Source organism: Didymella exigua, assembly GCF_010094145.1.
Source record: "Didymella exigua CBS 183.55 unplaced genomic scaffold M421scaffold_12, whole genome shotgun sequence".
Classification (NCBI taxonomy): Eukaryota; Fungi; Ascomycota; class Dothideomycetes; order Pleosporales; family Didymellaceae; genus Didymella; species Didymella exigua.
In genome coordinates, this window is record NW_022984786.1 from 197,365 (window position 1) to 213,662 (window position 16,298).

Sequence of the window (16,298 nt, forward strand, 5' to 3'; positions counted from 1 at the left end):
CGCTTCGATTACAGTGAAGGCGAGCAAGTGCCTCGCCAACGGCGTGCTCGACAAGTCGCGCCTCGTTCTCGTTCTAGTTCTCGTTCTCGTTCTCGTTCTCGTTCTCGTTCTCGTTCTTGTTCTCGTTCATTTCAGTGATATCCCCGGTCCCACGGCCCTGTTGTAGCCATTTTTGTACATAGTTCCTACCCTGCACTTTCTTCGTTCATCGTATCGGATCATATCGTTCTCGCAGCGCTCTATACCGCTTGAGATAGTACAATGCCTCGATTTCTACACGCGTCAACACCATCCGTCGCACGTCGCTGTGTGAGTGAGCACATAGCATACCTTTCTTCACGAACTCGGCGCGCCGGATGCCGTTCTTGATCGTCTCTTCGTCCTGCAGGTGCGCTTGCGCTGAGAAGGCTTTGTGCAGGCGTGATCGGGCCCAGGCGTAGCCTTGAGGATAGTCTCGTGAGAGGTAGAGCAGGTCTGCGCTCCGTTAGGATTTGTCTGGTGTACGGCGTTAAACAACGGGATGTACCTTTGTATATCCGGATTACCTGGTGGCGCAGTGGGGCGCTTGTCGCTGCCATGGTGCGCGTTCTGGGAATTCGGAACCCGTGCAGACAAGCTTAGGTAATGCTCCAGGCACGGAAGAAGTTATGATTAGAGATGAATCGGAAGCTCAGTGTGTCGTTGCGTTTGGATAGGATGTGCATGGTGGAGCGGCGGATTGTGCTTCTGACGTAGCAGGGGTGTTTGCCCTCGGCTTAATTCCGTCGGCGTTGCGCGACGCTCGACCAGAGCCGCGACTTCACATTGCATCTCGGCGTGTTACGTGGAGTTGTGCGGTCCTTGACTCAATCGCACTCGTTCTGAATCATGCCGCCTTTCACCACACGCGCTGCGCTCTTGCGCTCCGCCAAACACACCACAGGCCCCGCACAGCGCGCCCTAGTCACCGTACCTCGTCCCGTACCCCGACTCGTGCCTCGACCGCCGCAGTGCCGCTTCTCCAGTACGCAAGCATCCGCGACCGAGGAATCGTCTCCCAGATGGCTTTCCGATGTCCGGGCACGGATCGGCAAATGTATAATGTTTGGCATCAACGATGAGCAGACGAGCGAGGCGGGGTCGATACTGCGGGAAGTGGCGCACGACTGGCGAGAGCTGCTTGCTGGGAGTCAAGGGTTCCTGACGGGGCAGGACTACAGGGGCTTGTATAGACAGGAGGTGGTTTGGGGAGAGATGGTAGGTTGATACACTGAGGATACTGAGGGTTAAGGCTGATTAGCTGGTGGCATTGTAGGATAGTATGGTGAGTGCTTGAAGCACAGCTGCAGTGGGGAGGCAGAGTGCTGACGCTGCGAAGGGACATGTCAACAATGTCATGTACAACCGGTACGCAGAGTCGGCGCGCGTCAACTGGACGCTCAATTTCGCTTCAATGGATCTGGCGCACAGGAAGGAATGGCTGGAGCTGATGTCACCCAAGAGCATTGGACTGATACTGAGGAGTATCAAGACAGACTACAAGTTTGTGAGTACCACGTCGCCCACTAGGAAGTCTGCGGGAGGAAGTCTGCGGATGGGCTGTCGCATGCTCTTGTGAAACAGGGGAAATCGAGGGGACTTTGCTGACTTTGCTGATTATCAAGCCCATGAAGTGGCCCGACAGGTAGGCAAACTTCGCGGTAATTGATCTTGCGAGGCTAACAGACGCAGGATAACTGTTCTGCACAAGCTCAGAAACAAGCCGGAGCAAGGTACCGACCACTTTATCCTGGACGTCCTGATCTTGTCAGAAGCGCACCGTCGTGCAGCAGCACGCTGCGTTGAGGATATTGTTGTCTACGACTACAGGACCGCGAAGAAGTCTCCATTGCCGCCGTTCATGATTAGCAGATTCAAGCAGACGTTTGCGCTGCAAGAGGAAGCAAAGGAGAAGAACAGCGCCAGGGTAAGGACACTGCTAGACCGAGTACGGAAGCTTGAGAAGAGCAGCTGGGATAGGCTGGATGCCGTGGAGGACTTCGGCAGCGCAGGAAAGCCGTGAACAGCAACCCGCAGGCAGAGCCTTGGATTCTTCAAACCACTAATTAATAACGTGCATGGATCCTTTCCGCCGTGATTGACTTGGCTGCCTGCTCAGTCTGCATTTCACGTGTGACCTTCTTCGTTGATCTGCACGACCGTTGGGCGCATGACCGCACCAGTTTGCTCGTTTTGCTGGTCGCACGGGGTGCTGAGTGGCGTGGTTGCGTTAAGCTTCGACGCCGGTCTCCGCCGTGCGTAATGGAGGGGCGGAAGGCAGATTTGGTGGAAAAGCTCCGATCAAATTGGAGTGCCGAGAGGAAAGCCACGCCGAGGGCAACATGTGTTCGTTGCCGCAGCCAGACCGTCCTGGTCACCAGCAAGGCTGTCCTGGCCGAAAGCAACGATGCATTCAGGGACAGCTCCCACTGCGGTCTGGTGCAAATCACACGAGCAGATGGCCGCGGCAGCAAATCGAAAACATGCGCTCCATGTCGATGCAAGCGTGCGGGTGCGGCGTGAGCAGGGCTAAGGCTTGCCTTCTTCATTCGTTGCTGACATGCACAAAGCGCATCACCGTCAGGGGGGGATCCATGGACTGCTTCATTTGCGAGCACAGGCTAGACAGGCGGCCGGCGCGAGGCAATTGGCTCAGCGCGCAGAGTGAGCTGTCGCCGTGTGCACCGCCATCATGTGCGCTGAGAACACTGCGAGCGCGTTGCACAAGGCTGGTAAAGGCATCACTCTCAGTGCATGTGCGGATTGCCCAACACGGGCAGGCTTCGACGTGAGGCTTTGCTCGCATCGGTCAAGCGCGGTGAAGTGAGGCTTCTAGCGCTCCTTTGTGGCTAGAGCGCACACTTTTCGAGAGCATTGACGTCGATCATGGCCGGTCGGAGGGTGCTCGGCGTGTGCAGATCAGCGTGAGATGGTGAGCAGAGTCCTGCTGCTCTGCTGGCACGCTGCGGTGCTGCAGGAAGACGGCCGAGAAGACGACCTGTCACAGCGTGTACCAGGCACTCGCAGCTATTATTTAATATTGCATTGCATCGCCAGCCGCGCCAGCATCGGTAGGCAGCGTGTCAGTGCCAGACCGAGTTTGCAGGTGTCAGGGTGCAGCCGTCCAGCACGCCGACTGCCCTAGGTACTAGGCGAAGTAGTCTGGTTGACATTGTCGCCAAGCACAAGCGGGCCCGGCGCCTCGATTCACTCCTCGACGCCGCCGCTCTCACGACACCAGCAAACCCGCCCTCGACCCCGACGCCCATTATTCCACAACCCCCCCCCTCCCCCCCCGCCAGCGGCGCCCCTCTTCCAAACTGGCTCGTCCTGTGCAGCAGTCGAGTCGACCTGGGAAGACCGCCCGCTTGCCCGCGCACCGCCTTCTATGGTAGCAAAGGGGAGGAAGAACGCGGCATCCCAGCATGACAGACGCAACGAGAGTGGCCTGGCAGCCCCCGGCAAGCGCGTCCAGCGGCAGAGGAGCAACCCGACGCTCAGCGGCCAGCCGACCAGCAGCAGCAGCCCCGACGCCGAGCCCGCGCTCCCCGCCGATGCAGTAGACAAGCAGCAGCAGCAGACGGCGCAGCAGACGCAGCCGCCGCCGCCGCCGCAGCCAACGCGGCCAACGCAGCCCTCGACGGCGCCGGCCCCGGTCCCCAGCAGCGCGCCCGACAGTGCCCCCAGCGCGAGCGCCTCAGACAACGCCCCAGACTGCCCGTCCGTCGACCGCCTCCGCAGCTCGTCGGACGCGTCGCTCGACCACGCCGACGCCGGCTGCCGGCACGCTGCGTCGTCCGCTGCTGCCCGCGTCAATGGCCACAGCAAGCCGCCGTCGCTCTCCATGGCCAGCCTGCTCGCCGTGCCAGCCACCATTCTCACGTCCTGTCCTCTGCGGGACGTCCTCGCCATCCTTATCATCCTCCTCCAGCTACCCCCCACCGTCCTCACCGTCGTGCAGTTCCTCTTTGCCACCCTCACCTTTGTCCCTCCTCAAGCCGGCACCCCCCTCTCTGCGCTCTCCGCCTTCCCCTCGTTCACCGACATCTTCCAGGGCTCCGGCGGCACACCTTCCCTGTTCACGACAATCGCCGCCGACGCGTCCATCCTGCTCGTGTGGCTCGTCCTCTGGGTGCCTGTGCAGAACTTCTTTCTGGATCTCGCACAGGCAGTCATCGCCATTGCCCTCGGAGGCGCCGCAGCCGGGAAAGCCGGCACCACCAACGGCATTCTCATATGTGTCGTCATCATTGCTTCCAACCATTTGCTCAAGTTCAGGCCTCTCCGGCAACACATTGTCCACTTGCTGTGGTCCGGGCTCGCCCGGGGAGGCCTGGAATTCTTGACGAGCCCACCGAGTGCACCAAGTTATCTGGAAAGCTTCTCGACGCCCCACGGATGGCCGCGCAGCCTCCTGGGTATCCACATTCTGGCCCAAGGCGTCGTTCGCATTATCCGGCGCTCTCTGTCTCGACGAGACGTAGCTCAGCAACTGCCCACTGGCAAGAAGACGGACCCTGAAGTTGGCAACCTCCAACGTGCCAATTCCATCTCGCTCCACCCGCCTGCCGACGTGCCCAACGCCTCGAGCTCCGACGGCCGCCCACCGGGGCCGTCGCCCGCATTGAGCAAGGACAAGGCGAGCAGCTCGCGGCGCAAGAGGAAGCAGGCCACACACGTTCGTTCTCAGCAGCCTTTTTGGGCTGCACTTGCCAGTACAAAAGTTACAGTTTTAAAAGAGATGGAAAGCAGCCGCGCGGCAAACGATGCCGACGAGGCCAACGCAAAAGACGCAAATCACATTGGAAATGCTGTATGGCGATCGGAAGACGATCGTGTATGGATTTCAGAAGTCGGCTACTCCGACATTTCATTTCGCGTCAGCCTGTTCAACGGGGCAGACGTTCAAGAGGAGGAAGACTCGAGTGTTGGATCCGGGATTGACAAGTCGAAGCCATTTTACATCCGTGTCAACGGCGCAGACTGGAGCTCGGCCCGGATCCGCCAGAGCACTCCGTTGGGATACCAGGGTCAGCAGGAAACGGGCTTCTGGGTGGGAGAGATTTTCGGGTTGACGGCCCTGTCGAACTACTACTGCGAGTTTGTCAGGACCAGCGACCACGAAGTCTTCTATTCCACCAGCCTCATTACCTCGGCCGGCCCTGTTGCGGAACTAGGTAGGCATGCTCCTTTGCATGGCTGCTCGCTCAAACTAACACCGTCCCAGCCTCAATCGCCTCCCCGCCAGCTCATCAGACCCTCCGCCCATCTTCGCCCACGACGACCCTTAAGAACTCGATTGCCGCGGCCGACCAGCAGCTCCAGGAGCAGCGCAACCGCCTGAAACGGAACAAGAAGGACCACAAGACTGCCATCTCTACCATTAGAAAAGAGGTCGATGCCCTCAGCAACCGCTTGGCAAATGCGGGAGGTAGTGATGAGCGTCAACGCCAACGTGTCCTTCAGTTCACGCAGAACATTAAGCAGGCAGACGACGCTGCTGCTGATTTTGCTGTCCAGGCCGACAAGCTAGGCACCATTCCGGAAGAGGAGATCAAGGAGGCTGCAGCGAAGAAAGCCGAGTGGAAGAAGGAGCGAGACAACAAGAATGCCGCGGCTCGTGAGTTCGATGCAGTCAAGGCTGACGTTGAGGCCCAAGTCAACAGCGTGGAGAATGACATCTCGACTGCCTTGCAGAAGCGAGAACGTCTCCAGCAGCGTCAAACCCGACTGAACGAGCAGCATGACCGTCTGGTCACCGCCAACCAGGAAGGATTCACGGCCAAGCAGCGAAGGGAGCAGGAGCGCCACGCTTTGAGGCAACAGCGGGCCGATGTTGAACAGCAGTATCGTAACACGATCAACGACTACGAAGCTCGAGCTGACGAGCGCCACATCGCCACTTCTCAGCTCCTGCAGACTGCACAGCATTATGAAGCCCTTCTCATGCAAGGTCCTCACCATGAGTCAATCCCTACCACGCCTGAAGGTCCTCTGCCCGGTACGACCATGTCTCCTCACGCCAATGCTTTCACCAGCTTCACCTTCCCGCAGCTGCACCACGTTGGCAGCACACCTGGCTCCGTTCGCGGCGGCCGTGGCCGCTCCTCGTCAATGCTGTCTGACGTGTCTGGCTTCACGGACGGTTTCGACGAGCACACGTCTCCGGTGTATGCTCTCGAGAACCCATTCAACGCTTCTGGATTCGTCAACGGCCTCAATGGCAGTCACGGCAGTGGCAGTCTCAGCTCCGGAACTTCCAGTCAGAGCTCTAGCCAGCGCGACCCCTTGAGCCCTGTGCAGAGCGTCAAGCCGATGATGGTCCGCAGTCCGACCGGTGGTAGTGGAGGCTTGATGAGTCCGATCGGCAGCGGCAGGAAGTCGTAACCGTTCATTCTGAAGGTCTTTATGTAGCTTCCCAATGTGACTTTGTTCTTTTTGTGGATAAACATTATGTATTACGGATCGTGATGTACAAAGTTACTACCACCCCTGCCTGCGCCTGCTGGTGCTCCTTGACTCGCAGCGTTTCGCCCATAATCATATTGCGCGCTCGACACTCGATGCTCGCGACTCACCCCTCATCCTCTTCCCCCCGAATCGCTCTCACCTACCCCGGTCCCGCCTTCTCGGTCGCACCGTGCTGCGGATCCCTAACCGCCAGATCAGGAATCGTCTTATGCCTCACCGTCCAATCCCCACTATTCACCAGACTCCCTGCTCCTCGTTAGGTCCAAGTCCCCTAACACGCACACGCGCACGCCGACCCAGAAAAAGCAGAAAAACTCACCGATCACCTCTCCAAGCCCTTTCTCCATATCGTCAAGCAGCCGCTGCGCCCCTGCAACATAACTCGGCTGGTCGTCGGCATAGCTCAGCATCTCCCAGGCGCTGTACGGCGCCGCCGGCGGCCCCGTGTAGTAGATCAGCGCTACGGCGTGCCGGTTTGGCGACGACGCAGGCAGGTCCAGCACCGTCGTTGTGTTGAAGGGGAGCACCGCGAAGGCGGCTTCTGAAGGCGCGTTTGTGCCGTACAGCGCGGTTGCGAGGGAGATGATCTGCGCTTTCAGCGCCGCGAAGTGTTGGCTGGACACCAGGGCGCTGGCGGAGCTTGCCATTCCGGCGAGGGGGGGTGTGGAGGTGGGTAGGTGCGTGGTGGGCTCCAGACCCGGAGTGTGTTTGGGGGCGTGACGCGGAGAGCGCTGCGAGGTGTGGGGGACCTGTATGTGGTGTTTGCTCGTCCCGAAGTGGAAGTGCATGATGCACCTGCCTGCTCTACATCAAGCGAACTGCCCCACGCCGTGTCTTGAAGTACGATGCAAAGTCCCATGCCAGGTTCCCAAGCGGGCGCAAACCTGCTTTGTTCATGGTGACAAATAGGCCGTGTCTGGGATCCCTTAGTCCCTTGCGGAGATGGTCCGCATTGTAAGAGCGCCGCATCTGTGTCGCGTACTTTCTTGCTTGATGAACGTGATGGTGACGCTTCGACAGCCATAGACTCGACGTGGAGTGCGTTCCTCGATAACGCGATCTGGCGATCCCGACACTGTTGTTGCGAGGCCCCACTAACTAACTACTCAGTCGCCATGACTCCATCTTATACAATCATCTACAAGTGGTGGTCGCTGCTCTGCGCACCGTACAGAAAGCAGTGGGTGGACGTTGATGCTGAAATATGTTGAACAGGCACACAGTATGGAGCAGGATAGCTCGAGCCGAGTCCGAGGCTGGAATAAGCAAGCAGTCGCTGTGAGGTTGATTAGTACATCCCGAAAAGAAGAAAATAGGAGAAGTAAGCTTCATGCAATACACATGCTCAGTCAAGCGACAAGGACAGTATGAAAGAAAGGGAGGAAGATGTGCATGTCGGAACAGAATATGTAAGCACAAGATGTGGACGAGAGCAACTGTTCCGGCATATATTGCGCTACGTCACCAGTGCACTGAGAACTACGAGAAAACTAATCCATCTTCAAGACGAGAGAGTGCGCTGCTAGATACAGAAAGGGCGATCTGCGGGAGGAACGCATCAGCTGAGCGAAGGGAGTCAGAGCGAAGTACAGGCCCCAAAGCGGTCTACTTTACACGTCAAGCGACCTAGCAGAACCAGGCTGACACGATAGATATTCCCTGACTCTGAGGAGGAGGGTGTTGAGAGAGCGCATGCGGTTGAAAAAATTGGTTGTGTTGGGGAGTGGCTCAAGGCTGTGGAGGATGTGAGATGAATCACAATGGACTTTCAAATGTGAGGAATGAAGAAGACGTGCTGACATGGCGGGTAGCAAGAGAAAAAGCGGGCAAAAGGGGCTTGAGAAACGACTGCAGATGATCCCGTCGTTTTTGATAAGTGGTTGATTGTATCGCGTCGCAGACGTCGCTAATGGGTATATCGTCTTCGTTCGTGGTGTTCCACATCACTGCAAGCCTCTAGCAGTCGACGGTCTCCATTACTCCTCCACCATCGCTCTTGACGCACGCACCGTGGTCTGCGCGTACGACTTCTGTCGTGATGTTAGCTGTGGGTTCCATGATATGGCTTAGCGAGTCGTTGACGTGCCCTTAGCTGGTGCGGCGGCGGGTGCTGCGACAGCGAATGTGACCATGGAAAGGACGGCCGCGAAGATGGCGGTGAGCTTCATTTTAATAATGTTGATTGTGGCTCGCTGGTGACTGAAAAGACGTGAAGTGATCGATGATAAAGGAACGTGGTAGGATGCGAAATATTAAGAGGTATAGATAGAGAAGGTGCTTGTGTGCTAAAGACTCCTCATGAGAAGCCCAAGCCTTATATCTCGCCCAAGGCGGCATGGCACACAAGAGCCCAAGGCTATCTTGTCATTGCTCACTGTCGCATTTGGTGTTGGCCTGAAACCGGATGCACATCAATCCTGAGGATCTCTCTGCCGCATAAGGAACGCAGGCATCGATCTGGCGCCAGGCACATCACTCCTCGCTGCCAGGCGAAATGCAGATTGGCGCAAACTGGGGTGAGAGGCCGAGATCTGCTGTGTGAAGTCGTGTCAGAACTGTTTGTCGTGTTACAGATGTGCTGTAGAAGGGTCGAGACGCGCGGCTGCTCAGCCTCGCACACTGAAGAGTAATGGTGAGTCTGGATGGAAGTCCTCAGCTGATGCTACCCAGGTACAGCCAGATACTGGCCGCGAGCTCTTCAGTAGTCGCAGCGGCTACTTGGAGATCTCGGTCCCGCAGAGTACAGCTCATTTACTTGTGCGGGCAACGCTGTGCTGTGGAAGATGTCGGCATGTAGGGCGAGCAACTGTCCTGAAACCCAGCTCAAACACGGATGACTGACCATCGACACCAGCGCACGTGACCATGACACCTTCGATCTAAACACAGGAACTCTGTCGAACGTGCTCAACAATGCTGATGAAGTTTTGTGTTGATGACATGAGGAAGATGCTATCTAATTACAGTCGAACGCGGAACGACTGTACCGCTAGCAGCGCGGTTGGCTTATCGTAACACAGCCGTTCTCGACAACCTCCAGTCGAGTACATCTGCGCATGCATGTCTGTGATTTCTGTCTGTACATTGCTTTGTAGGAACATAGCGTGCGTAGGTAGGCTATAGCGACGACGGTGAGTCCTCGTGATGTGTGCAACATACTAATCTTCCTTAGCCCTGTCCTAATTCAGCATCAATGTCCTTGCCATGGCATCGCAATGTAGTCACTTCAAGCCTGAACACCGCAAACATCAGAGTCTCTCCCGCTGACTAATGTTCATTGGTCTGGCCCCTGGGCCGGTTACCTCTTGATCTCATGAGTTCCAAAAGGCGAACCTTTCACAACAGTCATGTACCTATGCATTCTTCGCCCTTTCGTACGCCAGGCCTGGGACTTTCAGAAAGTATTCGGTATGCTTCGTAATCTGAGGCGGACAGTGTATCTGCCTGAGCGACCCGCCCAGCTTGTCAGTAAAACATGCGTCGGAGGCGCACGGCGTACTTCGCCGTCTTTCACATTTGAGACCATCTTGTTGCTTCTATTACCTATGGTACCCAAGACAACAGCCACAAACAGCTGTTCATATTCAGGGCACTACCAAGGCTCGGGGTGCTCCTCACCCAAGGTCCGGAAATTGGGTGGTTTCCCAGTCGTGTGTTCAGGTCTCTTGTACACAGCAGGTCATCTCGACAGCAGTGATTGGCCTACGGATATCGTTTCGCGCAGTTTCTCACAGTGCAACTAGTCAGAATGACAGGTAATCAGCGGCGCAGCGCAGTCTTTCCGCCTCTTGTGAGCCATCTTTGTCGCCTCCAGGACAGCATATGCGCCCCTCTCCACTTTTCTACTCATCTTCTCAGTGAGCACGGCTCAAAGTGCCATTCACGACGTCAGGCCCCCAGCGGTAAGAGAGTGCGGATTGAGTCCGCCCTAGATTTATTAAGCTAACCCCAGATTCTCTTCCCCGCATTGGCATGGTGCGTGTACACGGGAGCACCGTCGGTTAGGGCGAGCTTATCATGATTGGCGCAGGGTCAAGATCATTGTTGCTGATCATATATAAGACGAAGAGCATGACCGGCAAATTATCTGGCCATTCTCGTACGACTACGTTACACATCTAGAATCGAAAATGGCTGACATCAGGAAGCCGAGCATCTCAGATGAGAAGGTCGAAGTCATCAACGATACCGCTGGGAACCATATCGATGCGATTGCAGAGAAGAGGCTGTTACGAAAATGCGATCTATATGTCCTGCCGCCTCTTTTCGTGCTCTTCTTGCTTGCGTTCCTTGACAGTGAGTAACGCTATTCTCATCCAAACACACACTGACTTCTCGAAGGGACCAATATCGGCAATGCGAGGATCCAAGGTCTCGAGGCTGACCTCGACATGCACAATAATGACTATAATATAGCGCTCTTCATCTTCTTCATTCCATACATCCTCTTTGAGGTGCCATCGAACCTAGTGCTCAAGAAGCTCGCTCCGTCAACATGGCTATCGCTAATTATGATATTGTGGGGCATTGCGACCATTGGTATGGGTCTGGTCAAAAATTTCGAGGGACTGATCGCTATGCGCGTCTTGTTGGGTTTCTTTGAAGCTGGGCTTTTCCCAGGTTAGTCACAGCCCATATCACGGTCGCAATCATTACCATACTGACCACTACACAGGTTGCGTGTATCTCATTTCCATGTACTACAAGCGCTATGAGCTGCAGTGGCGCCTGACCCTCTTCTTCACGGCATCTATTATTGCTGGAGCATTCGGCGGCGTAAGCTAAATCAATCTGTTCATCAAATTGCTACTGACACTATGTAGTTGCTCGCTTTTGCGATCGCAAAGATGGATGGAATCGCAGGCTACGCTGGCTGGAGGTACACAGACTTCCCCCAAGCTCGAAGATTGATCACTGAATCAGCACCCCAGATGGATCTTCATCATTGAAGGAATTGTCACGGTCGTAATGGGCTTCATCACCAAGTTTTGGTGCACAGATTGGCCAGAGACAGCACGCTTCCTCACCGAGGACGAGCGAGCACTGCTTATTGCGCGTCTCAGCGCAGACACTGGCGATGCTGTCATGAACCGTCTTGACAAGCGAGCTGCTCGACGCATCTTCTCCGATCCCAAGATTTATCTGGGTGTACTGGCTTACTTCGGTGTGTTTCTATCTCGCAAATGCCACCACAAAACTTACAGGTTCCACAGGTATCGTCAACACAGGCTACGCCGGCTCATTCTTCGTTCCCACCATCGTCAAAGAACTTGGCTACACCTCCTCCGAGGCACAAGTCCGATCAATCCCGATCTTCGTCGTCGCAACTGTTACTGCCGTCATCGCCGCTTACGTTTCCGACCGCGTTCGAAACCGATACTGGCTGACCATATTGGGTCTGGTCGTTGCATCAACAGGCTATATCATGCTGTTGGCACAAAACAACCTCTCCGCTGGCGTCAAATACTTCGCCTTGTTTCTCATTGTCCCAGGCGGCTACATTACGCAGCCCATTGTACTGGTTTGGATGTCGAACCTGGTGTCTGGGCACTACAAGCGCTCTGTTTCGTCTGCTATGCAGGTTGGTTTTGGTAATCTCGGCGGCATCGTAGCGTCGAATGTCTTCTTCAAGAGTGAGGCACCAAAGTACCCAACTGGATATGGAGTAAGTCTGGGCATGCTGTGGATTTGTGGCGCCGCTTGCACAGCAATGTTCTTTCTAGTCAAAATCGAGAATAAAAGGAGGGATAGAGGTGAGAGAGACTGGAGGCTGGAGGAGCCGGATGCGGATAACCTGGGCGATGATCATCCGCATTTCAGGTTGACGACTTAGACCAGACTGTGGGATGCTTGGATATTCGAACTACCTAGTCTACGCTATATGACATGAACTGACCCTCACTACTCAAAACGCACTACCCACACCAATGCAAGAACACCAAAGATGCAAAATGCCCCCGATACATACATCTCGTCTAGTATCCCAGAGCCTTAATGTTGTCAAACTTAGAGTCAGGGAATCGGAGCCAGTTGTTCTTCTGCTCCAGCCCACTATTGCCTCCAAGAGCCTTCACGACATTGTCAATAAGCCCTCCCGGCCCGTCGTAGCGATCGCCACTGAGCTCCCACCACATTGCACCTCCTAAGCCGGTCTTTTTCAGCCAGTCTGTCTTCTTGAGGGCCATGTCGACGGTGTCAAAGCTGATCAGCATGCCCGTAATGTTGTCGTAGCTGTATGTGCCACCGGCTTCCTGGTCGTAGTATACTTGTGTTCCGGGGAGGGGCAGGTCCTTCCAGTCGTATACACCGGCCTCCCATGTACCTTTGCCGTTCCCATCGTATGGCTGTCCGAGGCCTGCTGTGTTGGTGAATGCGCGACCATACACTGGCATGCCCAGATTAATCTTCGAGGGACCTACACCAGCGTTGAAGTAGGCCTGCACGACATCGTATGTGTTGTACGGCGTCGAGACAGGATTCGAACGGGACTTGTACAGGTTCTGCGCGTGGCCTGAAGTCTTGTCCCAGGAGCCAGTGTAATCGTATGCCATAAGGTTGATGAAATCAAGGACTTGGCTGATCTCACGCAGAGGCATGTTCTTGTAGTTGGACTCGCCGGCAGGCGCGGCAATTGAGAGCTCAAAGTGGGGTTTCTCAGAGCTTCCGTGACCATCTTCATAGATCAGGGTGTTAGCGTACTCGTCTAGTGCGCTGCGGATGGCTTTGAGCAGGTCAAGGAGTTGTCCGCCTTGCTGCGTGTTTTGAGGGTATTCCTGAGTTAACTCAGTTGAATGTCAAACACTTGATCAGAATCCTTACCCAATCGATGTCGATCCCGTCGAACCCATAGTTGCGAATCATGTCCACACAGCTGTCCGCGAACTTCTTACGGCCGGCGGCAGTGGATGCGGGGGCATCCATGTGCTTGTTAGTGTTTGTGTAAGTCCATCCGCCGATGCTCAGCATGACTTTGAGGTTACGGTTCTTCGCCTTTAGAAGCTGAAGTTGTTTCACGGCACCATAGACGTTGTCTCCCATCTCTGACCAGGAGTCTCCGGCGTAGTGTATATCGGTATCCGCGTACGTGTCTGTGAAGAAGACAGTGCCATCATCCTTGTTGTCGCCAAAGGCATAGAGTAAGTGGGTGAGTTTATCAGCTGGAATGTCCTGTGGGAAAAACTTTCGCGCATAAATGTCCCAATTGCCGAAGTAGCCGATTGCTCGATAACCATCCTGAGGCTTTACATCTGTTGGGTAGGAAGTTTGGACTGTAGTGGATGGAATCACGATTTTCTTAGTCGAAGTTGCCGTAGGCTTGGTAGCATAACCAGTGGTGGTGACCTAGGTAACAGTCAGTATGCCTTTCAACTTCCTCTCTGGAATCGTGCATCTTACATATGGTGTTCCAAAAGTGCTCGAATACCGCTTTGTGGTACTCGTGGCGTACTGCGAAGGTTGCTGCGAGTAGATGGGACTGTCTCCATTGTTCGGCCCACCAGGGTACTAGCAAGTGTCAGTGACATGCTCAAAGGCAGTATACGTGCTCACCCTGCTCACGAGGAGGCAAATTGTAGCAGCCTATACGAATTCATCTCACCAGCAACTTGGTTAGCTTTGCGACTTGTGTCTCTAGTGCGTCTAGTCTCTGCTCCACCCAACAGTACCAGTCGCAATCATCTTGCGATGTTGAAGACTGAGCGACCGTTGTTGCGGAGAGGAGGACGACGGTGAAGTAAAACCACTGTAATGAACGTGCGCACTAAGAACGCGTCTAGTTAGCTTCGCGCTATCCCAACGTCCCTGCTCTCCATTTACTTACCATCATCTTCAAAGTGAACCAGTGCCCGATGACCTCAATCGTACGCAACATCTCTGTACAAGCGGACATCCTGAGCTTTTCATACCACACTGCGGCCCCATCCCTTGGCCGCGCAATTACCGTCCGTTTCGCTCCCTTGGGGCCCCCAGGTGTCATTCCTCATTGTTTCAGTGAGCCAAGAGCACGCGTTGAGTATCATTCCGGTCGTTGTCTTGCCACATATAGATCGATCCAGCCACGAGGACGGCTATGCAGGTCTTGAGCGAAGCCTTACGGCTCCTTCGATCGGCAGGTCCTGTGCTGCGTGCGACGTATGCGGCTAAATCAGTGCAGTCATTGCCTCCAAAAACAAAGTGCTTGGAGCCGCCTGACTGTAAAACACTATGGGCGATGACAAAGTTGGCCGAAGATGACACGGAGACCCACGGAGGCCCACTGCTCACAGGCTGATGACCATGTCATGACAATAGAAATTGGTGGCTTATTGTTCTTTGCGACAGTTGCAATGCTAACTTCCATATCGAGTCAAGACTTCGGCTAAGCCTTCTTGTCAAATAACGGTTTCGCCAGCCACCTCAATCTCGTGTAACCAGGTAGAGCCGCCCACCCGTCTTCAAACCCCCAATTACAGGAATTGCAATAACCTTAATATTCCGAAGTACCAGGCCTTACGACAGTTAGACATGAACTAAGTCATGGAAAGCCGCGGCCGTTTCGGGCTGAGTTCGTTCACTTCGAATTTCCTTCGTGTATCACAGAGCATGCAAAAATGTCCGAGAGGCAGGTGCGCTGGACATAATATAGGCTCTAAGAGGCCCGATGCTCAGTTTGATTAGATAGCGTCAAGGCTAGCAGTACCAAATATCTATGAATATGGGGGCTGCTGAGCATCTCACTCTATAAATGTCAACACTTCTGACGTATGGAATGCATGAGGCAAGAGCGCTGATCGAAGCTCTGATGTGATCCTTTTTACCTTTTTACAATGATGAGTCGAAGCTATCAACTGCAACATGCCAGACATGTATCGTCATCCGTCCTCGTTGTGTGCTTACAGTTTCTTCAAGATATCAAAGATTGCCAAATATCGCTCACTTCTAGGGCCGATCGCCATGGGTGATTGAGGAGGGAGTGGACAGGTTCTTGGACAATATCAGGCGCTGCTACGAGAGCATGATGCATCACTCCATGATCAGCAACCACAAGGTTGACCCTACTACCGACGAGACGCGGCCGCAGATGAACTCTCTATCCTTTCTGCATTTCTTCAAGCTCCAGACAGACTTTAGTAGCGCAGGGCCTAGGTTCATTTACAAGACTTGGATCTTCCCGAGTCCCAAGAGATTCTCATGACTCCTCTACAGCACGTGTTCAATGCCCAAAGCCTCGAGTACGGTGAGATCAGTCACATTAAGCTGCATAGAAGGATTCCAATGAGATAGATGTGACCATGATCAAGCTACAGAATGGACGTGATCCGAGACTATTTTGGGGGCTCAGGAAGAGTCTGCCACCTCTGCGGTAGGTCAGTCATGCGCGTGCTGCACCACGGTCCGGCGTGACTGCAAAGTGAGCCTGTTAATCATTTTTGAATTCTATCCCCCGCTTCTTTACTATTCTCCAAACTCGCGCCTACATCTCTCTCTCTCTCTCTCTCTCTCTCTCTCTCTCGCATACTTACGTCTCTGAGCCGCTCAATAGCTCAGTCACCGCACCCTCATGTGCAGCGGCTTGTGAAAGACATGTTTCCGCAAGTTGGAGGTACTCGACCCTTCTCTGTCGCCTGCTGTACTGACTTCCAGTACAGTCGATTGGCTGCTCACCCGATCATCCGCTCTTAACACTTCCGAATGGGTTGAAGACCATGATCTTCGAATGTCTGGACAATAAGACGCAGGGCCATAAGTGACCTTAAGCATCCGGCTCCGAATGGCCTTCAACCCACGTAGAAAAGCACACACTACAATTAGGAACACGAACTGGTCCCCCA

The 16,298-nt window shown here is 54.7% G+C and overlaps 6 protein-coding genes across 6 annotated transcripts; 3 read left to right on the top strand and 3 right to left on the bottom strand.

Annotated features, from left to right (window-relative positions):
• Positions 1-73: 73 nt before the first annotated feature.
• Positions 74-578, bottom strand: M421DRAFT_4698 (uncharacterized protein; the record flags this gene model as incomplete). The annotated part of the gene is made up of 3 exons (XM_033594708.1): positions 74-195; positions 331-474; positions 527-578. The coding sequence occupies 3 exons, from the start codon at positions 576-578 to the stop codon at positions 74-76; spliced, it is 318 nt and encodes a 105-aa protein (XP_033449111.1).
• A 212-nt stretch (positions 579-790) lies between these two features.
• Positions 791-2,101, top strand: M421DRAFT_420098 (Thioesterase/thiol ester dehydrase-isomerase). Its single transcript, XM_033592352.1, has 5 exons — positions 791-1,236; positions 1,295-1,303; positions 1,358-1,525; positions 1,644-1,663; positions 1,711-2,101. The coding sequence occupies exons 1-5, from the start codon at positions 868-870 to the stop codon at positions 2,039-2,041; spliced, it is 897 nt and encodes a 298-aa protein (XP_033449112.1). The 5' UTR covers positions 791-867; the 3' UTR covers positions 2,042-2,101.
• A 942-nt stretch (positions 2,102-3,043) lies between these two features.
• Positions 3,044-6,856, top strand: M421DRAFT_420099 (uncharacterized protein). The gene is made up of 3 exons (XM_033592353.1): positions 3,044-5,195; positions 5,246-6,735; positions 6,809-6,856. Exons 1-2 carry the CDS (start codon positions 3,407-3,409, stop codon positions 6,403-6,405), a joined length of 2,949 nt encoding a protein of 982 aa, XP_033449113.1. The 5' UTR covers positions 3,044-3,406; the 3' UTR covers positions 6,406-6,735; positions 6,809-6,856.
• Positions 6,629-7,136, bottom strand: M421DRAFT_4701 (uncharacterized protein; the record flags this gene model as incomplete). Its single annotated transcript, XM_033594709.1, has 2 exons — positions 6,629-6,735; positions 6,809-7,136. The coding sequence occupies 2 exons, from the start codon at positions 7,134-7,136 to the stop codon at positions 6,629-6,631; spliced, it is 435 nt and encodes a 144-aa protein (XP_033449114.1).
• Positions 7,137-10,621: 3,485 nt separating this feature from the next.
• Positions 10,622-12,393, top strand: M421DRAFT_141766 (MFS general substrate transporter). The gene is made up of 5 exons (XM_033587480.1): positions 10,622-11,109; positions 11,165-11,265; positions 11,313-11,368; positions 11,421-11,653; positions 11,703-12,393. Exons 1-5 carry the CDS (start codon positions 10,881-10,883, stop codon positions 12,320-12,322), a joined length of 1,239 nt encoding a protein of 412 aa, XP_033449115.1. The 5' UTR covers positions 10,622-10,880; the 3' UTR covers positions 12,323-12,393.
• Positions 12,394-12,464: 71 nt separating this feature from the next.
• Positions 12,465-14,377, bottom strand: M421DRAFT_4703 (glycoside hydrolase family 18 protein; the record flags this gene model as incomplete). The annotated part of the gene is made up of 4 exons (XM_033594711.1): positions 12,465-13,262; positions 13,309-13,830; positions 13,885-13,992; positions 14,309-14,377. 4 exons carry the CDS (start codon positions 14,375-14,377, stop codon positions 12,465-12,467), a joined length of 1,497 nt encoding a protein of 498 aa, XP_033449116.1.
• Between the last annotated feature and the right edge of the window lie 1,921 nt (positions 14,378-16,298).